The 19,851-nt window shown below is 51.0% G+C and overlaps 1 protein-coding gene across 12 annotated transcripts; it reads left to right on the plus strand.

The window, feature by feature from the left end:
* Positions 1-2,661: 2,661 nt before the first annotated feature.
* LOC144307602 (melanoma-associated antigen 8-like) lies at positions 2,662-9,321 on the plus strand. 12 transcript variants are annotated; one of them, XM_077887501.1, is made up of 3 exons: positions 2,662-2,756; positions 7,449-7,542; positions 7,704-9,321. In XM_077887501.1, the coding sequence occupies exon 3, from the start codon at positions 7,724-7,726 to the stop codon at positions 8,807-8,809; it is 1,086 nt and encodes a 361-aa protein (XP_077743627.1). In that variant the 5' UTR covers positions 2,662-2,756; positions 7,449-7,542; positions 7,704-7,723; the 3' UTR covers positions 8,810-9,321. The 12 variants fall into 12 exon arrangements, with proteins under 12 accessions (XP_077743627.1, XP_077743619.1, XP_077743622.1 ...); XM_077887493.1 differs by having other exon boundaries at positions 2,663-2,756; positions 7,449-7,523; XM_077887496.1 differs by lacking the exon at positions 2,662-2,756 and adding an exon at positions 2,784-2,808 and having other exon boundaries at positions 7,449-7,523.
* Positions 9,322-19,851: the final 10,530 nt, after the last annotated feature.

Below are 19,851 nucleotides of genomic sequence, written 5' to 3' on the forward strand. Positions count from 1 at the left end.
GTCGTGTCTGTGGGCTCGTTAACCTAGAGTTCTTCTGTCTGAGCCTCAGAGGTCTTCAGGAACTGGCTGCCCAGGTGCTGGCAATGTTTCCAGACTTAGCACTTTCCCAAATGACAGCGCCTTCCCCTGGTTTTCCCCTCGTGTTCTTCTGTCTACCTCTTGGACCTGGCCCGCTAATGAGTCATCACTGGTCCGTGTAGAACAGGTAGGAATCATCTTCTCTCCCCCAACACAGAACCTTACTCTGTAGTAGCCTCTGGCCATTAAATGCATAAAGCGAATCGTCCCCGCTGAGATTACAGAATCATTTGAAAACTAGACGTGGTCCTGTATTTGGAAGTATTTGGAAGTAGGTGTCACACAAGAGATGCTTGAAAAAGTTCAAAGAATTCCAAGGCAAATGTGACCTCAGAAACTCCTCCCAGCGATAAAGTCAGTTGTCATAACAAATCATGTAGTCGCGTTTGGTTGAGCACCTACTGTGTAACGATAGTGTCCCTGGCTCAGGAGGCCTCCCGGGGCTTTTGAGGTCGTGGCGTAGCAGGGGCGCGAGTCACGTGCTGTGGCATGATGGCTCGCCTGTGTCACCAGGACTGGCCCAAGGTGCACGTGTTTGCGGGGTGGGTGGGCATCCTGTGGAGATGGCGCCTTTTCTTATTCAACTGGTGAGGAAGGGTGGGTTCCAGGGCAGGAGAAGGCGCATGCATGGGCTGGGGAATCTCCTGATAGACGTTTCCTAGGAAGGAAGCCCCGTGGATCATCCTGTTGAGAGCATCCCCACCTCCAAGATGGTGTTTGGACCTGGGAAGAGACGTCCATGGTGATACCCTCAATATTAGTTTCCCTTGGAATTCTCGCGTATGTGAGCAATTGGAGAACTGTGAGTTTTATCCATGAAGGTGGAAGGCCCAGGCAGGGGGCACGCTTCACATTCTGTGTCAGTGAATGACCTATGGCAACTTGATTCACATATGCATATCTATATGTATGTATGTATATATGTAATTTGTAAGGAAACATGGAAAAATTCCTCTGATAGGTGGATTTCTGGTTGAGTACAGGCATATATATGCCATTTTGGGTTACTTTTTTTTTTTTATCATTTTGGGTTACTTTTATTTATTTATTTTTTTTAATTTTTTATTTATTTATGATAGTCACACATACAGAGAGAGAGGCAGAGACACAGGCAGAGGGAGAAGCAGGCTCCATGCACCGGGAGCCCGACGTGGGATTCGATCCCGGGTCTCCAGGATCGCGCCCTGGGCCAAAGGCAGGCGCCAAACCGCTGCGCCACCCAGGGATCCCGGGTTACTTTTAATACTCTGCTCCTGACATCCATGTTAAGGCTGGGCATAGGTCCACCAGTATTCAATATTTACTTCCTCTAACCTTGCATCAGGCAGCTGGAAGCTCTGCAGTAACTAAAAGTACTCATGAAAAACAGAGCAAGGACAACTTTGGGTCCAGGAGGTAGCTTTCCATGAATCTGTCCTAACGCCCTTTACCTAAGTGGAAAATGTCCATGATGCAGGGAGGACAGAGGGGACCTCACAGGGGTCAGGCCCCAGGGTCAGCCCAAAAGACCCCAGGGCTGCATGGGGACAAGGTCAAGTGTGACTTCTGCATCCAGGTCCCAGAGAGCCTGTGGGCCTGGTGGCAGGAGCAGATGTTCAGGCAGGAGAGGTGAGGGTCCTGCGGGTATCGGGAGGGAAGGCAAGGGATGAACCCGGAGGGAGGACAGAGGGAACCCCAGCAGAAGGCCATCAGCGATGTCAGGCCTGCAGGGCCCCTGTGCTGGGAGGGGGAACCGCAGGGAGGGGGCAGCACAGCCAGATTTCCACATCCAGGTTTCCCGAGAGACTGACGGCCCTTGGATTCAGAAGCAGGGTATCCCTCAGGTGGACAGAGCGTGGAACCAGTTCCTCCTGGTGAGGATATGGAGGGATGATGGAGGGACTCGGGACTTCAGAAACGTCAGCCCGGGAAGGCCGCGCAGGAGTGGGATGGGGCCAGATGGAGGCGGCAGGTGCGGCAGGCCTGGCACATCCGGGTACCCCAGAGCCTGAGGCCTGGTGTGGCGGGAGCAGACGCTGAGGGGGGAGGGAGGGTCCAGGGGCTAGGGGGACTGAGGGATGGACCCTGAGGGAGACAGAGGGGACCTGGCAGAGGGCAGGTCCCACGGTGAGCCCGGGAGGCCGTGCAGGAGTGGGATGGGGCCAGATGGAGGCGACAGGTGCAGCAGGCCTGGCACATCCAGGTACCCGGGAGACTGGGGCCTGGTGTGGCGGGAGCAACGCTGAGGGGGGAGGGAGGGTCCCGGGCTAAGGGGACTGAGGGATGGACCCTGAGCAGGACAGAGAGGACTCAGCAGGTCTGCAGGGATGGGAGCCCTCCAACCCCAGGCCCACTGGAATCTTCTGTTGTGCAGGTGCCAGTCAGACTTTCCCACCTGGGTCCCTAAGAAACTGGGGTTCCTTGGCGTCAGGAGCGGGGCCTGGACGGTGGGCAGAGGGGGGCGGGGGGAGGGCCCCAGGCGCCGCAGGGATTTCCCGTGAGCATGGGGAGGAGGGGCGGGATGCGGAACCCTGGACTCCAGGGGGGGTCAGTCCCCGGAAGGTGGGGGGCGGGGGGTTAATGTGGCATCAAACACGTGATGAGGGCCCAATTCCGCATCCGGGTCTCTTTGAGACTTGGCACTAGGAGTGGCTCTTAGGTGCTCAGAGTCCCCGGCTGAGGAGCTAAGGGGAGGCAAGGTACAAACCCCGAGGGAGGACAGAGGGCACCCGGCGGAGGGCAGGGCCCACGGTCAGCCCGGGAAGGCCGCGGAGGAGCGGGATGGGGCCGGATGGTGGCGGCGGGTGCGGCAGGCCTGGCACATCCGGGTACCCGAGAGCGTGGGGCCTGGTGTGGCGGGAGCAGACGCTGAGGGGGGAGGGGAGGATCCCGGGGCTAAGGGGAGGCGAGGGACGGACCCTAAGGGGGACAGAGAGGACCCAGCGGAGGGCAGGGTCCACAGTCAGCCCGGGAAGGCCGCGGGGGAGCGGGACGGGGCCGGATGGTGGCGGCGGGTGCGGCAGGCCTGGCACATCCGGGTACCCGAGAGCCTGGGGCCTGGTGTGGCGGGAGCAGACGCTGAGGGCGGAGGGGAGGGTCCCGGGGCTAAGGGGAGGCGAGGGATGGATCCTGAGGACAGAGGGGACCCGGCGGAGGGTCCAGGGATGGCAGCCCCTGCCACCTTGGGCTGACTGAAGGTCTTCCATTGGGCAGGTGCCGGACAACCAGACTTTCCTGTCTGAGTCCATAAGAGACTGGGGTTCCTTGGCGTCAGGAGCGGGGTCTGGACGGTGGGCAGAGGGGGGTGGGGGGACCCAGGCGCCGCAGGGATTTCCGGTGAGCATGGGGAGGAGGGGCGGGATGCGGAACCCTAAACTCCAGGGGGACAGTCCCCGGAAGGTGGGGGGGGGGGGTTGATGGGGCGTCAACACGTGATGAGGGCCCAATTCCGCATCCGGGTTTCTGAGAGACTTAGCGTTAAGAGCGGCTCTTAGGTGCTCAGAGTCCACGGCTGAGGAGCTAAGGGGAGGCAAGGTACGAACCCCGAGGGAGGACAGAGGGGACCCGGCGGAGGGCAGGGCCCACGGTCAGCCCGGGAAGCCCGCGGAGGAGCGGGACGGGGCCAGATGGTGGCGGCGGGTGCGGCAGGCCTGGCACATCCGGGTACCCGAGAGCCTGGGGCCTGGTGTGGCGGGAGCAGACGCTGAGGGGGGTGGAGTGAGGGTCCAGAGGCTAAGGGGAGGCGAAGGATGCATTCTAAGGGGGACAGAAGGGACCCGGCGGAGGGTCTCCTGTGATGGGAGCACACCCCCAATCCCGGGCCGACTGGAGATTTTCTGTTGGGCAGGTGCCAGTCAGACTTTCCCGTCTGGGTCCCTAAGAGACTGGGGGTTCCTTGGCGTCAGGAACGGGGGCCTGGGGCAGAGGGGGGCGGGGGGACCCAGGCGCCGCTGGGATTTCCGGTGAGCATTGGGAGGAGGGGCGGGATGCGGAACCCTAGACTCCAGGGGGTCAGTCCCCGGAAGGTGAGGGGCGGGTGATGGGGTATCAAACACGTGATGAGGGCCCAAAACCACATCCGGGTCTCTGAGAGACTTGGCACTAGGAGCGGCTCTTAGGTGCTCAGAGTCCCCGGCTGAGGAGCTAAGGGGAGGCGAGGTACGAACCCCGAAGGAGGACAGAGGGGACCTGGCGGAGGGCAGGGCCCACGGTCAGCCCGGGAAGGCCGCGGGGGAGCGGGATGGGGCCGGATGGTGGCGGCGGGTGCGGCAGGCCTGGCACATCCGGGTACCCGAGAGCTTGGGGCCTGGTGTGGCGGGAGCAGACGCTGAGGGCGGAGGGGAGGGTCCCGGGGCTAAGGGGAGGCGAGGGATGGACCCTGAGGGGGACAGAGGGGACCCGGCAGAGGGCAGGGCCCACGGTGAGCCCGGGAAGGCCGCGGAGGAGCGGGATGGGGCCGGATGGTGGCGGCGGGTGAGGCAGGCCTGGGACATCCGGGTACCTGAGAGCCTGAGGCCTGGTGTGGCAGGAGTAATCGCTGAGGGGGGCGGAGGGAGGGTCCAGGGGCTAAGGGGAAGGGAGGGAGGGACCTTTTGGGTCAGAGGGAACCCTTGGAGAGTCTCAAGGTTTGTGAGGCCCTTCGCGGGGGGGCGGGGGGACCGGGACCCGCCCTTGGGTGGGCAGCCCGGCGGCAGCATGACCAGTCTTCCACATCCGGGCCTCCCGAGACACGGGGCACCTGGCGTCAGGAGCAGGGCCTAGGACACGTGGGCAGAGGGGAGGGCCCCGGGTGCTGCTGGGAATCCTGGTGAGGATGCGGAAGAGGCGCGGGGGACCCCGCACCCCAGCCCAGAGTTGGTCCCGGGAAGGTCGTGGGTGCGGTTGGGAACACGTGGTGAGGCCCCACTTCCGCATCCGGGCTCTGAGAGACCAGCAGGCTGGTGTTCAGAGCAGGGCCTCCCTGAGCGGGCAGAGGGTGGGCCCAGGTCCTGCTGGGTTCCTGGCGAGGATGTCCATGGAGGACGGACGGACCCCGCACCCCAGTCCACAGTCAGTCCTGGGAAGCAGGCCGAGTGCGGGACGGGGCCACACCACGTGTCTGTGTGCATATCCCGACCGGGACCAGTACTGGAGACTTTGGCACGTGTGGCGCATCCGGGTCCCCGAAGGTCTGCCCGCCCCTCGTGTCCGTGTCTGGGAGCCGATGGGCCAGCAGATAGTGGAGCCAGGCAGAGGCCCAGGCATGCAGGGAGCCCCGCCAGCAGGGGTGGGGAAGAAGGGCCCAGGGAGCCTGTCCCCCGCCCCCCAGCTCAGCCCCCTCTGTGAGCCCTGGGAAGCCCCCCGGGCTGGGTCGCTGTCCTGATGGAAAGACGGTCACTCCCTGTCCCCGGTGGGGTCCGGGCGGAGGGGAGGACCTGGGTGTTAGCGGCCCGGCCTCGGGATGGCTGCCCAAGGTGCCTGGGGTCTGCTAGGGCTGGAGGCGAGGACCCCTGGGGGACTGAGTCCCCCCGAGGGTGTCGGTCCCCAGGGAGCCCCCAGCACCACGGCCCTGCCCCTGCTTCAGCCTCGGGAGGCTGCCGGGGGCGGGGGTGGACAAGTCCCGAGCTGCCTGGTGCGACAGGGCCTCCCACACTGTGGCCATTGAGCTGGAGCACTGCCTCCAGGGTGTGGGCGGGTGGAGTCGGGTGGGGTGGGAGGCAATGGCCCACATGTGGCTGGCGGCCAAGTCCAGGACCACAGGGTACTGCAGCCCTAGGGACACACACTAGACTGGGTCCTGGGGGTCCCCGGGGCCCGATGATCACCTGGGGCACCCCTGGCTTGCCAGCCAGGTCTCCTAGAGGCTGGGGGCTTGGTGGAAGGAGCAGGCTGGGGGCCAGCCCGGGGCCTGGTGTGATTGAAGGTGAGGACCAGAGGGAGGACTGATGGACCCTGGGCCCTAGCACGTGCAGTCCAGGGAGGCAGGAGGCAGGAGGCCCTGTTGTAGGATAAGCCCATGCTGCCGTCCTGATGTCCACCTGTGGGTGTTAGAGCCTGAGGGCTTGTGCTTCAAAGGAGCAGGGCCTAAAAAAAAAAAAGGAACAGGGCCTCCAAGGTGCTTGGTGAGGGTGTGTGTGGAGGGCACGCAGCCTGCGGGGAGTCAGTGTGAGGACCTTGGGGACACCCTGGCTTGCCCCACCTGGCCCGAGAGCAAAGAAGCCAGTGCAACAGAGTGGGTCCCTGCCCCATGGGCAGCCCATGGAGGATGGGAGAGCACTGGCCCTCAGTGGCATGCTGTCCCTGGGGCGGGTGGGCGACAGGAAGGTGGGCTGACCTGGGGAGGGTGAGGTCTTGGTGTGAGGGGCACGTGTCCTCTATGGGAGGTTGGGGGCCTGGAGGAAGAGCAGGCCCTGGCAGGATAATGCTGAGGACCCTCCCGGGAGCCTGAGGGCATTCGCGCCCCAGGCAGAGGGGCCGGAATCCAGGCCTGCCCTTCCTGATCTTGCTGGGGGACTTGGGGGCGGGGGGTTATGCGGCTGTGACCCACCTGGATGGGGACACGGGACACAACAGGGTACCTCCTCCTGCTCCTCTCCCAGTTCTCAGGGAGGTGAGGACCCCACTGGGAGAGGTCCCAGTCAGGGCTTGGGAGGAGGCTCACCTGGGGGATAGATACCCAAGAGTCCTAGGGCCTGCCAAGATTCAGCCCGCCCACCCTATATTGAAGGAATGAGTGGCTCCCAAGCCAGCCCTCAGGCCCAGGAGGGGATGTCCCAGAAATCTGGGTGCCCCTCCCTGGCAGCCCTGGGAATGGAACTTGGGGTGGGGCCTGTGCCATGGAGCCCCTTCTCTTCTCCAGTTCCCTGGGCTCAGGGAGGGGAGGGCCTGGGCCTGAGGGTCTGGACTCAGGTCAGCAGAGGAGGCAGGTGCCCTGCCCTGGCCCTGATCCCGGTCCTGGCAGGGGTCGAGGTGAGAAATGAGGGGAATGAGGGAATGCCTCCCACATCAGGATCTCTAGGGACCAGGCCTCAGGGACAGCTGGGGAGTCTTCCCAGGCCTTGCGTGGGGTACAGGTGAAGAGTGAGAGGCGCCCCATCCCAGCCCAGATGTAAGCCAGAGCTGGCCCATCCCTTGTGCATGATCCAGGACCAGTACTGGAGACTTTGGCACGTGTGGCCACAGCCGGGCCCCTGGCTTCCTTTTGTGGAGTGTCGGGGCCCTGTGGTCTTGCAGGGACACTTTGCCTGAGAGAGACAGGGCCAGGGAAGTCCCTTGAGAGGCAAAGGAGGGGACCCCCGCACCTGGCCTGCTGGGGACCTCCCAGAGTGCGAGCCAGCCCTCCTATCCACACTGGGGCCCAGGGCTGGGCTGGCAGTCTGCACCCTGAGGTGCCTCCTCCTTCCGTCCTGCAGAGACTTCAAGAACTGGCAGCAGAGGCCTCGGTCTGAGGCGGGGGTCCCTCAGGACACAAAGCTGAGGAGGCACAGGTCAGTGCCACTTGTCCAGGTGAGGGGCATGCTCTCTCTGAGCCTGGTGTTAGGGGCTCTCCCAGCCCAACACAGGGGAGCCCTCTGCAGGGGAGCCGGGCACGGCCCCCTGTCAGCCCTGGCACTCGGGGTGTCCTGGCTGGGCTGCCCCCTGACAGGCCTTCCCTCCTGTCTCCTCAGGTCAGCCCGAATCTGACACCATGTCCCTCGGGAAGAGCAATGAGCTTTGGGAGCTGGGAGAAGACCCGGACAAAGCCCAGGGCCTGCTGGATGCCCTGCAGTCCAGGGCTGAGGAGGAGGGGCAGGTTCCATCTCCCTGGTCTCTTCCCTCTCTGTCCTCTTCCTCCCCTTCCTTTTCTTTCTATGGCCTCCTTGGCCCCCCAGAGGAGGGGTCTACTACTGAGGGGTCCCCAAGTCCTCTCCAGAGCTCTCAGAGTGCCATCACCTCCCCCTATGATGGGGCAGCCAGGGGCCTTGGCCAGCCCCAGCCTGCCGGCCCCTATAGCCCAGGGGAGGTGGGCTCAAGTGGAAGTGAAGGGCAGGAAGATGCTGACCCATACCCCTGTGGCTGGGCATCCATTGGCCTTGGCCAGCCCCAGCCTGCTGGCCCCAATGGCCCAGGGATGGTGGGGTCAAACCCACCTGAAGAGCAGGAAGATGAGCAGCCCCAGGGCACTTTTCACGTGAAGACGGCTGCCCTGGTGATGTTCCTGCTCCTCAAGTATCGCACCAAACAGCCCACCAGCAAGGCAGAGATGCTGGAGGTCATCACCCCAGCATTCCAGGACGACTTCCTTATCATCTTGAGCGAAGCGTCCATATGCTTGCGCCTGGTCCTTGGCCTAGACGTGACTGAAGTGGATCCCAGGGAGGACTCCTACGACCTCAACATCGTCCTGGGCCTCACCTGGGATGGGACGGTGAGCGGTCAGGGGGACCTGCCCAAGACCAGCCTCCTGGTGCTGGTCCTGGGGTTGATCGTCCTGGAGGATGACTGTGCCCCCGAGGAGGAGGTGTGGGAGACCCTGGGGGTCATGGGGGTGTATGATGGCCAGGAGCACATCGTCTATGGGGAGCCCAGGGACCTCCTCACCAATGTCTGGGTGCAGGAAGGCTACCTGGAGTGCCGGCTGGTGGCGGGCAGCGACCCTGTCCGCTACGAGTTCCTGTGGGGGCCCAGGGCCTACGAGGAAACCAGCAAGTTGCAGGTCATGGACTACGTGTTCCAAGTCAGTAGCAGCCTCGTGGTTTCCTCCCTGGCCCTGTGTGAACAGATTCTGAGATAAGAAAGAGGGGGCCACAGCCCCAGAGGCGGCCAGGCCCTTTCCAAGCTTGGTGGGGCTGGCATGAAGGAAGGCCTTAGGGTGCTTCCTCCCGGTGTTGTCCTGTTGGGTGTGTAAAGAGAAAGTCCTGGGCGTTAGGGCCAGGGCAGGTTGGGGGAGAGCATGGCCGAGAGCCTCTCTGGGGGCCTGGGCTCTGCAATCACCCTGAAATACAGAGCTTGTTGTCTTTGATGAAGCTCTCTAATGTTTGTTCCTTGGGATACAAGGTTTTCTCAGCCCAGTGTGTGAGTGACATGCACCTCCCCTCCCCCCTTAGCGTTCTTACTTCCCCAGTTCAAGAATTAAGAGTTTTGTCATGTCCTGTAAAGAAGTTGGGAGACCTTCCCTCTTTGTTTGGATTCTGGATGAAATCACAGGGCATTGGCGTTGGAACCTGTTGGAAAGGGCAAAAGTGGAGCAGGCAACAGCTGGAGTGTGCAAATAGGAAAATAAACCTTGTTCACTTTTGCTTCTTACCCGTGCCGTGTGTCATTTTTCCAAAGTAATGATGTGCACTCATGCATTCACTTGGTTTTTCGGGAACGTGAGAGAAGGGTCCTGAGGCCAGGGGAACTCTGCTGGCGGCTCCCTCACGGCCACACAGCGGCTGAACTCTGCTCCCTGCAAGGCCCTCTGTGTGAGCAGTGAGGACACGAGGACCCGGGGCCACGCAGCCTTTGGGGACTGTGTCTACCGGCCGCTGTCCTGCAAAAAGGCGGGGAGGGGTGCCCTGAGACCTGGGCCAGCCTGCCAGCCCCAAGTGGCAGAAGGATGAGGGGGTGGGGCGGCTCCTGGGCCAGGCTCTGCAGGGGCCAAGGCCCCCGTGGCTGGGGTTCTCTCGTCACGGTACTCCTTGTGTGCAGCTGATGACCATGATGTTGAGGGGTGACACGCCCGTACATGGAGACAGGGTGCCGTAGGGGTGGGAGCAAAGTCTAACATGGTCAATTGCTCTGAGAATTTCCTTCTGGATCATGGACAAACCAGAGAGAGTTATGTCTTCCAGGGGCAGGAGAGGAAGCTGTCCTGCACTCTGGTCCCAGGGCAGTGGAACACAGTGCACAGACTAGGTAGGTGTTTTATATGCATCCTGTGCAAGGATTTCCGGGGGAACACAGTCCTATATTCCTTGAAGTGGAGCCCCGAAGACTCTCGACTGACTCTTGTTCCTGACCATGGATAGTCAGAACCCACGGCATCAAAAAGACATTTAATTTGGTTATCTTGGGTGTCACTGGGAGAGCTGTATGTCAGCAAGGTCTAGGTTTGGGTGGGGAGGATTGAAGGAAAGCAGTGGTTTGGGTGCAAGAGCAGCCGGGAGGGAGGGAAGGAGTCGGTCTTTGACTCGAACTGTAGGCTTGTCGCACCTCTGTGTTGTATCCAGCTGGGACAACTCCCCGCACCCAAGTTCCACACATAGCCTCCTATAGCCCACATACAGCCCCTGATTTAGAAAATGGATTGAGTTTCATATTTGAAGCACCCTCTCTGGCCGATTAGCTGTTCCAGGTCAGGTTGAGCTGCAGGTACTCTAACTCTGGCCGGGCTAACAAAACCTATCCCAGAGGAGAGCGCGGGAGGCCCCGGGGTCAGGACAGCATTCAACATAGCTGCCGTTCATCCAGGTTCCAATATATGCCAGGCGCTGCGCAAGGTGCTTCCCGTCCCCAACACACATTCCTGCTGTCCGACGGGGCGGGGCGGCTCGAAACCACCGTGTCTGTGGGCTCGTTAACCTAAAGTTCTTCTGTCTGAGCCTCAGAGGTCTTCAGGAACTGGCTGCCCAGGTGCTGGCAATGTTTCCAGACTTAGCACTTTCCCAAATGACAGCGCCTTCCCCTGGTTTTCCCCTCGTGTTCTTCTGTCTACCCCTTGGACCTGGCCCGCTAATGAGTCATCACTGGTCCGTGTAGAACAGGTAGGAATCACCTTCTCTCCCCCGACACAGAACCTTACTCTGTAGTAGCCTCTGGCCATTAAATGCATAAAGCGAATCGTCCCCGCTGAGATTACAGAATCATTTGAAAACTAGACGTGGTCCTGTATTTGGAAGTATTTGGAAGTAGGTGTCACACAAGAGATGCTTGAAAAAGTTCAAAGAATTCCAAGGCAAATGTGACCTCAGAAACTCCTCCCAGCGATAAAGTCAGTTGTCATAACAAATCATATAGTTGCATTTGGTTGAGCACCTACTGTGTAACGATAGTGTCCCTGGCTCAGGATGCCTCCCGGAGGTTCTGAGGTTGTGGTTTAGCAGGGGCGCGAGTCACGTGCTGTGGCATATCACAGCAGTGGCGTGCAGTCACGTGCTGCTCCGCTGGCCTGTGTCACCAGGACTGGCCCAAGGTGCACATGCTTGCGGGGTGGTTGGGAATCCTGTGGAGATGGTGCCTTTTCTTATTCAACTGGTGAGGAAGGGTGGGCTCAAGTGCAGGAGAAGGCACATGCATGGGCTGGGGAATCTCCTGATAGACCACGTTTCCTCTGCATACTAGCACACTACCAACCCCTTTCTTGCTTCCCTAAATTCTCATCAACCACCCCCCTAACCTAGGTACACATAAGACACACACCATCCTCCTGCCTACCTTTCTCTGTTCTCAGCACAGGACTGGCTATTCTCCCTCCGATTCCCTGCTGCCCCCCACCCTCTGTGTTTTGCACAGGCTCCTCTGCTAACACCAATCTCTGGCTCTACCTTCCCAGACCTGGGTCTGCTTCAAACTTTCTCTGGGCAAGAGTTCTCTCCCTGATCTAGTAGCCTCTCAACACTGTGTAGTTCCCCTCTAACTTTCCACCTGTGCTTCCATATTTTGAAATTATTCTTAAATCATGTTCAAGTATTCTCCATAATAATGTGGATTTTGGTTCCTTTTGCTTTTACCCGTTGCCTGTGCTCACAACAGAGCACACAGTCCACATGACTGATATTCATATTCCCTAATCTCAACCAGAATCTGTTAAAGCTGTGTAGCTTAATCCTCTTTAAGAACACAGGGAAGGTGGTTTCAATAAAGGTCCTTTATTCAACAGAGAGCAAATAAAAATTTGGATGTGCAGTTAACAGCAACTCTTCTAGTCACATTGAATTCACATTTAAAGGGTGCGTTCAGTTTTGGGCCTGTTATATGTGTGCTTTTCTGGTCACTGTGGTAAGGCTTTGGGTACAAAAAGGCTATAGTTGGCCATACCCACTGTATCTCACAATAAATACTAAAAACAACAGTATACTTCCATTTCTCCACCTTAGCCTTTCCTCTACTGTTGGCATACATTGTACTGTTACATATTTAAAAACTCCACCATACATGGTTGTTAATAGTCAGTTATAAAATAGAAATTCAATAAAAACAAAATAGTATAGTGAATTATCCTTTAAAGACATTTACATAAGTAAGAAAATATATACATTTTACTACCTATGTTAAAACTCCACCATACATTTCTTTTTTTCCCACCATATATTTCTGTTAAAATAGTTATCTCTTAGGGATCCCTGGGTGGCGCAGCGGTTTAGCGCCTGCCTTTGGCCCGGGGCGCGATCCTGGAGACCTGGAATCGAATCCCACGTCAGGCTCCCGGTGCATGGAGCCTGCTTCTCCCTCTGCCTGTGTCTCTGCCTCTCTCTTTCTCTCTCTCTCTCTGTGTGACTATCATAAATAAATAAAAATTAAAAAAAAAACTTTAAAATAGTTATCTCTTAAAAACATTTAAATAAATAAGAAAATCATCTTTATGTTTACCCATGAAGTTGAAATTCCTGATGTTTTTCATTCTTTTGTGTTTATCTAGGTTTCTATCTGGTGTCTTACTGTCTGCCTGGAGGACTTTAACAGTTCTTTTAAACATTCTTTAACATTTTTTGTAGTGCATATCTCTTGGTGATTAATTCTTTAAGGTTTTGTATTTTAGAAAAAGTCTGTATTTCACCTTTGTTTTTGTAATACATTTTCACAGCAAATAGAATTCTAAGTTGACAGTTCAATTTTTTAGTACTTTAAATATGTTTTTCCACTCTCCTCTTGCTTTCATTGGTTTCGACAAGAAATATACACTTATGGTTATCTTTGTTCCTCTGTAGTAAAGTGTCTTTTATCTCTAGGGATTTTTAAGATTTTCTCTTTAGTACTAATTTTAAGTAGTTTTGATTATTATGGGCCTTTGTATGGTTTTCTTCAGCTTTTCTGTTCCTGGTACACCTTCAGCTTTAGGAATCTGTGGGTTTATAGTTTTCATCAACTTTGCAGGTTTTTCATTCAAATAATTTTTCTATCTTTCCCTTTCCCTCTCCTTTGGGGTCCAGATGTATGTGCATAGGCCACTTGAAGTTGCTTCACAACTCAGCAATAATCTATTCATTGTTTCCAGCATGGTGTTCTCTGTGTGTGTTTTATTCTGGAAAGTTTTATTGCTATATTATCAAGTTCACTAGTCTTTTCTTCTTACATGTCAAATCTGCATTAATCCAAACCAGTATATTTTTTCTACTCAACATTGTAGCTTTCATATCGCAAAGTTTGTTGTCTTTTTTTTTGGTATCTTCCATGTCTGTTTCTCGCATGTTTAACCTTCCTCTTATCTTTTGACCATCCAGAACATAGTTATATATAATACTATTTTAATGTCCTTGTCTACTAATTCTGTTATCCACTTCATTTCTAGGTCAGCTTTAATTTATTTTTTCTTATTGTCGATCTTACTTTCCTGCTTCTTTGAGTGGCTGGTAATTTTTATTATATGTCAGAAATTGTGAATTTTACCTTGTTAAGTACTTGGTATTTTTGTGTTTCTATATAGAAATATTCTTGAGCTTTGTTCTGGGACACAATTAAATTACCTGAAACAGTATTATCCTTTTTGGTCTTGCTTTTAAACTTTGTTAGGTGAGATAAAAGCAGTTTTTAGACTATGGCTAATATTTCCTCACTTCTAAGGCAAAACCATTCTGTGTATTCTGATTCCCATAAATTATGAGGTTTTTCCATTCCTATGGCAGCAACAATAATTCCCAAACCTACATGATATCTAGAGAGTTACATCTGTGGGGCTCTCTTCTCTCTGGAATTTTATCCTGCAAGCTCTAGCCACCTGACATCCCAAGGCTGCCAGCTGCACCTTCTCAACTCAGGGAGATAGCCAGATTGAAAGACTGTAGGACATGTATAAATGTTAATATAGACATACATACAAACTGGGAGTATATACAATAAAATAGCAATGATACTTTCCTCCTGCTTGTGGAAATATAAGCAATTTTTATTCTCTTATTTATGCTTTCTTTTTTTTTAATTTATTTTTTATTGGTGTTCAATTTACTAACATACAGAATAACCCCCAGTGCCCGTCACCCATTCACTCCCACCCCCGCCTCCTCCCCTTCTACCACCCCTAGTTCATTTCCCAGAGTTAGCAGTCTTTACGTTCTGCCTCCCTTTCTGATATTTCCCACACATTTCTTCTCCCTTCCCTTATATTCCCTTTCACTATTATTTATATTCCCCAAATGAATGAGAACATATAATGTTTGTCCTTCAATATTTCAAGCACTTCTAAGACACATAAAAATTACCATTGTAATAACAGAATACTGTAAATATTTAAAAATGTGATTTAGACTACCAAAAATAAGCACTCATCATCTGGATGTTTTGTTGTAATATTCTCCAACCTCTTGCTGGATTCTTTCCAGCCCCTACCATACTTGCTGATTACGTAACTATAAAGAAACAAACAAAAAAAAAACTTTAAAATCTAATTAGTAGACTATGTGCAGTCATTTAATTTCTCTCAGACTTTCAAATACAATGCTTCACAGTTAAGGATCTATATAGTTTTTAAATACCATTTCTCCAGAAAAATAAATCACATTTTTTAGAAGGGAAATTATATTTAAGTGATTTTCCCAAAGGCATGGTATCAGATCTAATATTTATGGGCAGGATTGTATATAGGCAATAATGACAGAAGGAATTATCACAATTACTTGAATTATTGAGTGTTGTTTATATGTGCCTTGTCAAAGGTTGTTTATATGTCTCTTGTAACAGCCTGTAATAAAATAATTGTTATTTAAACTTTCTCTAGGGGGAGGAGTTAAGATGGTGTGGGGGATACCTTGTTCCTCAAACACAGCTAGATAATTATCAAATCATCCTGAACACCCAGGAAATCAATTGAAGTCTGAGAGAACAAAATTGCAAGTCTACAATTAGAAAAGCAACCATAAAAAAAAAAAGCAACCATCTTCTGGAAGGTAGGAGGTATAGAGAGTTGATTTGGGGGAGATAATAGCAGTGGGTGATGTGGAGGGGAGGGAGCCCTGCTTATGGAGACTACTACAAAGTGTTATAAACAGTGGAGTGCAAAATCTGAACTTTTGGAAGTCTGCCACCACTGGGATCATGCCTGGCTAAAGGTGCTCGGGTGCGGAAAGAGGGTGGAGACCTGGGAGCAGACAGTGTGGTCTGAGGATCCCCTGGGTTGCAAAAACAGGAGGTGCCAATGTGCTGTATTGCTCCCAGGCATAGGAGCAGGGACTCTGGCTGAGGGCATTGAGCCTGGGTGCTGGTTCCCTGTTCCACTTTCCCATAAACTCTGAACTGCCACGTGGTTGTACAACTGCTTTCTTGGCACGGGTGGCAAATGGCAAAAGTGCCACAAGACCCTCCCCCAGAGGATCAGTGCAGGTCTGCACCTTAAGAGTTCCTAAAATTTGGTGTCTTGAAACCAAGCTAAAACAGCTCAGACACAGGCAAGATGAAGGTAGGGATCTGATGGGAGCTGGGGACAAAAGAAGGGCAATTGATTGCTCTTCTGTGAGGGTTCCCTGAAGAGAAGCAAGTGTGAACTTTCAGCTCCAGGACTAGAGACTATGGCAGGGCCATATTCATCCTACCCATCAGCACTGAAAGCCTTCAGGGAGCAAAACAGCACCACCTGGTGGAGCCTAGAGCTACTTACACCAAGCCTGCGCCCCCTGCATCCTGGAGGCACATTTCCACTGAAACAAGTCAGCCTGAGAATCAGTGTAGCAGGACCCTCCTTCAGAAGACCAGCATAAACACCTCCTAGGCATGAAGTCTACTGATTCATCGAGTGCTATAAAGATTCAGCTACAGGGGAAATAGGATTTAGCTTCCTTTTATTTTATTTTATTTTATTTTATTTTTTAAAATTTTTGCATCCAGCTTCTTTTAACAAGCACACCAAAACACACTCAGAACCTAGTTTGTTTTTTTTTCTGGACAAAATGACAAGATGGAGAAATTCACCCCAAAAGAAAGAATGAGAAGTAGAACTAACAGCCAGGGATTTAATCAATACAGATATAAGTAAGATATCTGAACTAGAATTTAAAACAACAATTATAAGGATACTAGCAGAGCCTGAAAAAAGCATAGAGGACACTAGAGAATCCCTTACTGCAGAGATAAAAGAGGTAAATAGAATCAGGTTGAAATTAAAAATGCTATAACCTAGATGGCACCCAAATGGATCCCATGACAATGAGGACAGACAAATCCCAGGCATGAATCAGTGATATAGAAGATAAAATTATGGAAAAAAAAGAAGCTGAAAAGAAGAGAGAATGAGAGGTAATGGGTTACAAAGGTAGACTTAAGGAACTCAGTGACTTATTAAAACATAATAACATTCAGGGGCACCCGAGTGGCTCAGTGGTTGAGCATCTGTCTTTGGCTCAGGTCATGATCCCAGGATCCTGGGATTGAGTCCTTCATCAGGCTCCCTGTAGGGAGCCTGCTTCTTCCCTCAGCCTGTCTCTGCCTCTCTCTGTCACTCATGAATAAATAAATAATTTTTTAAAAACATAATAACTTTCATATCATAGGAGTCCCAGAAGATGAAGAATGAGAAAAAAGGGCAAAAGGTTTATTTGAGCAAATTACAAATGAAAACTACCCTAATCTAAAGGACACAGATATCAAAATCCAAGAAACACAGAAAGCTCTCATTAAATTGAGCAAAAGCTGGCCATCACCAAGGCATATCACAGTCAAATTTACAAAATACACAAATTTACAAAATACTCCTTCCTGAAAGGAACAAGGGAAGGAAGTCCTTACTCTACAAAAGAAGACGATCAGATTTGCAGGAGATCTATCAACAGAAATGTAGCAGACCAGAAGAAAGTGGCAGGAAATAGTCAATGTACTGAATGGGGAAAATATGCAGCCAAGAATACTTTACCCAGTTATCTAGTAAGGCTGTCATTCACCATAGGAGAGATAAAGAGTTTCCCAGACAAACAAAAACTAAAGAAGTTCATGATTACTAAACCAGCCCTGTAAAAAAAAATATTAAAAGGGACTCTGGGGATCCCTGGGTGGCGCAGTGGTTTGGCGCCTGCCTTTGGCCCAGGGCGCGATCCTGGAGACCCGGGATCGAGTCCCACGTCGGGCTCCCGGTGCATGGAGCCTGCTTCTCCCTCTGCCTGTGTCTCAGCCTCTCTCCTCTCTCTGTGTGACTATCATAAATAAATAAAAAAAAAAAATTTAAAAAAAAAAAAAAAAAAAAAAGGGACTCTGAGTGGGGGAGAAAAACACAAAAGCAACAGACGAGAAAGTAACAGAGAACATCACCAGAAATACCAACTCTATAGGTAACACAATGACACTAGATTCATAACTTTCAATAATTACTGTGACTGTAAATGGACTAAATGATCCAATCAAAAGACATAGGCTATTAGAATGTGTTAAAAAAAAAAAAAAAAAACAAGACTCATCTATCTGCTGCCTACAGCAGACTCACTTTAGACCTAAAGACACCTGCGGATTAAAAGTTAGAGGATGAGAACCATCTACCATGCTAATGGACATCTAAAGAAACCTTCAGTAGCCACAGTTAAATATCAGACAAACTAGGTTTTAAAACAAACACTGTAACAAGAGATTAAGAAGGGATTATATTGTACTTAAGGTGTCTATTCATCAAGAAGATCTAAAAATTATAAATATTTATACCCTCAGTTTGGGAGGACACAAATATATAAATCAATTAATAATAAACAAATAAACTCATTGATAATAATACAATAAGAGTAGGGGAATTTAACATCACATTTATAGCAACGGACAGATCACCTAAGCAAAAAATCAAAAAGGAAACAATGGTTTTAAATGACACACTGGATCAGATGGACCTCAGAGATATATTAAGAACATTTCATTCTAAAGCAGCAGCATACACATTCTTTTCAAGGTCACTTGGAACATTTTCCAGAATATATCACATACTGGGTCACAAATCAGGCCTCAACAAGTACCAAATATTGAGATTGTACCATGCATATTTTCATACCACAACACTATGAAACTTCAACCACCAAAAATTTTGGAAAGATCACAAACACATGGAGGTTAAAGAATATCCTACTAAAGAATGAATACTTAGACAGGAAAATAAAGATGGAATTAAAAAGTACATAGAAGCAAATAAAAATGAAAACAGAATAGTCCAAAACCTTTAAAATGAAGCAAAGGCAGTGCTAAGAGGGAAGTATATTGTGATACAGGCCTACCTCAAGAAACAGAAAATTCTCAAATACACAACCTAGTCTTACACCTAAAGGAGCTAGAAAAGGAACAGCAAATAAAGCCCATGTCCAGCAGAAGAAGGGAAATAATAAAGATTGGAGCATAAATAAGTTATATAGAAACAAAACCCAGTAGAACAGATCAATAAAACTACGAACTGATTCTTCAAAAGAAGTAATGAAATTGATAAAGCCCTGGCCAGACTTATCAAAAAGAACAGAGAAAGGTCCTAAATAAATAAAATTACAAATGAAAGAGGAAAGATCACAAACAACACTACAGAAATAAAAATAATGATAGAATATTATGAAAAATCATATGCCATTCAACTGGGCAACCTGGAAGAAATGGATAAATCCTAGAAACAAATAAACTACCAAAACTGATAGGAAAAAAATTAGAAAATTTGAAAAGACCCATAACCAGCAAAGAAATTGAATCAGTAATCAAAAACCTCCCAACAAACCAAAGTCTGGGGTGGGGGTGGGGGTGGTAAATGGCTTTCCAGAGAAATTCTACCAGACATTTGAAGAAGAGTTAATGCCTATCCTTCTCAAACTGTTCCAAAAAATAGAAACGGAAGGAAAATTTCCAGACTCCTTCAATGAGGCCAGCATTACCTTGAATCCAAAACCAGACAGAGACCTCACTAAAAAGGAGAATTACAGACCAATATCCATGATGAACATGGATGCAAAAATTCTCAACAAATTATCAGCAAATCAAATCCAAACAGTATATTAAAAGAATTATTCACCAAGATCAGGTGGGCTGCAAGGGTGTTTCAAAATTTGCAAATCACTCAATATGATACACCACATTAATGAAAGAAATGATAAGAACCATATGATCCTCTCAATAGATACAGAAAAACCATTATAAAAAGTACAGCATCCATTCTTGATAAAACTCTCAACAAAGTAAAGATAGATGGAACATACCTCAACATCATAAAGGCTATATACAAAAGACCCACAGCTAATATCATCCTCAGTGGAGAAAAACTGGGAGCTTTTCCTCTAGGATCAGGAACATAACAGGGATGTCCACTCTCACCATTACTATTTAACATAGTTTTAGAAGTCTCAGCCTCAGCAATCAGGCAACAAAAAGAAATAAAAGGCATCCAAATTGGCAAGGAAGAAGACATACTTTCACTATTTGAGACATGACACTCTATGCAGAAAACCCAAATGACTCCATCAAAAATCTACTAGAACTCATACATGAATTCCACAAAGTCACTGGATAGAAAATCAACATACAGATATCGGTTGCATTTATATACAGCAATGAAGAAGCAGCAGGAAAAGATATCAAGGAATCAATCCCATTTACAATTCCATCATAAACTTAACCAAGAGGTGAAAGATCTGTACTCTGAAAACTATAGAACACTTATGAAAGAAATTGAAGATGACACAAAGAAATGGGAAAAATGCTATGCTT

This window comes from Canis aureus, chromosome X (assembly GCF_053574225.1).
Source record: "Canis aureus isolate CA01 chromosome X, VMU_Caureus_v.1.0, whole genome shotgun sequence".
Classification (NCBI taxonomy): domain Eukaryota; kingdom Metazoa; phylum Chordata; class Mammalia; order Carnivora; family Canidae; genus Canis; species Canis aureus.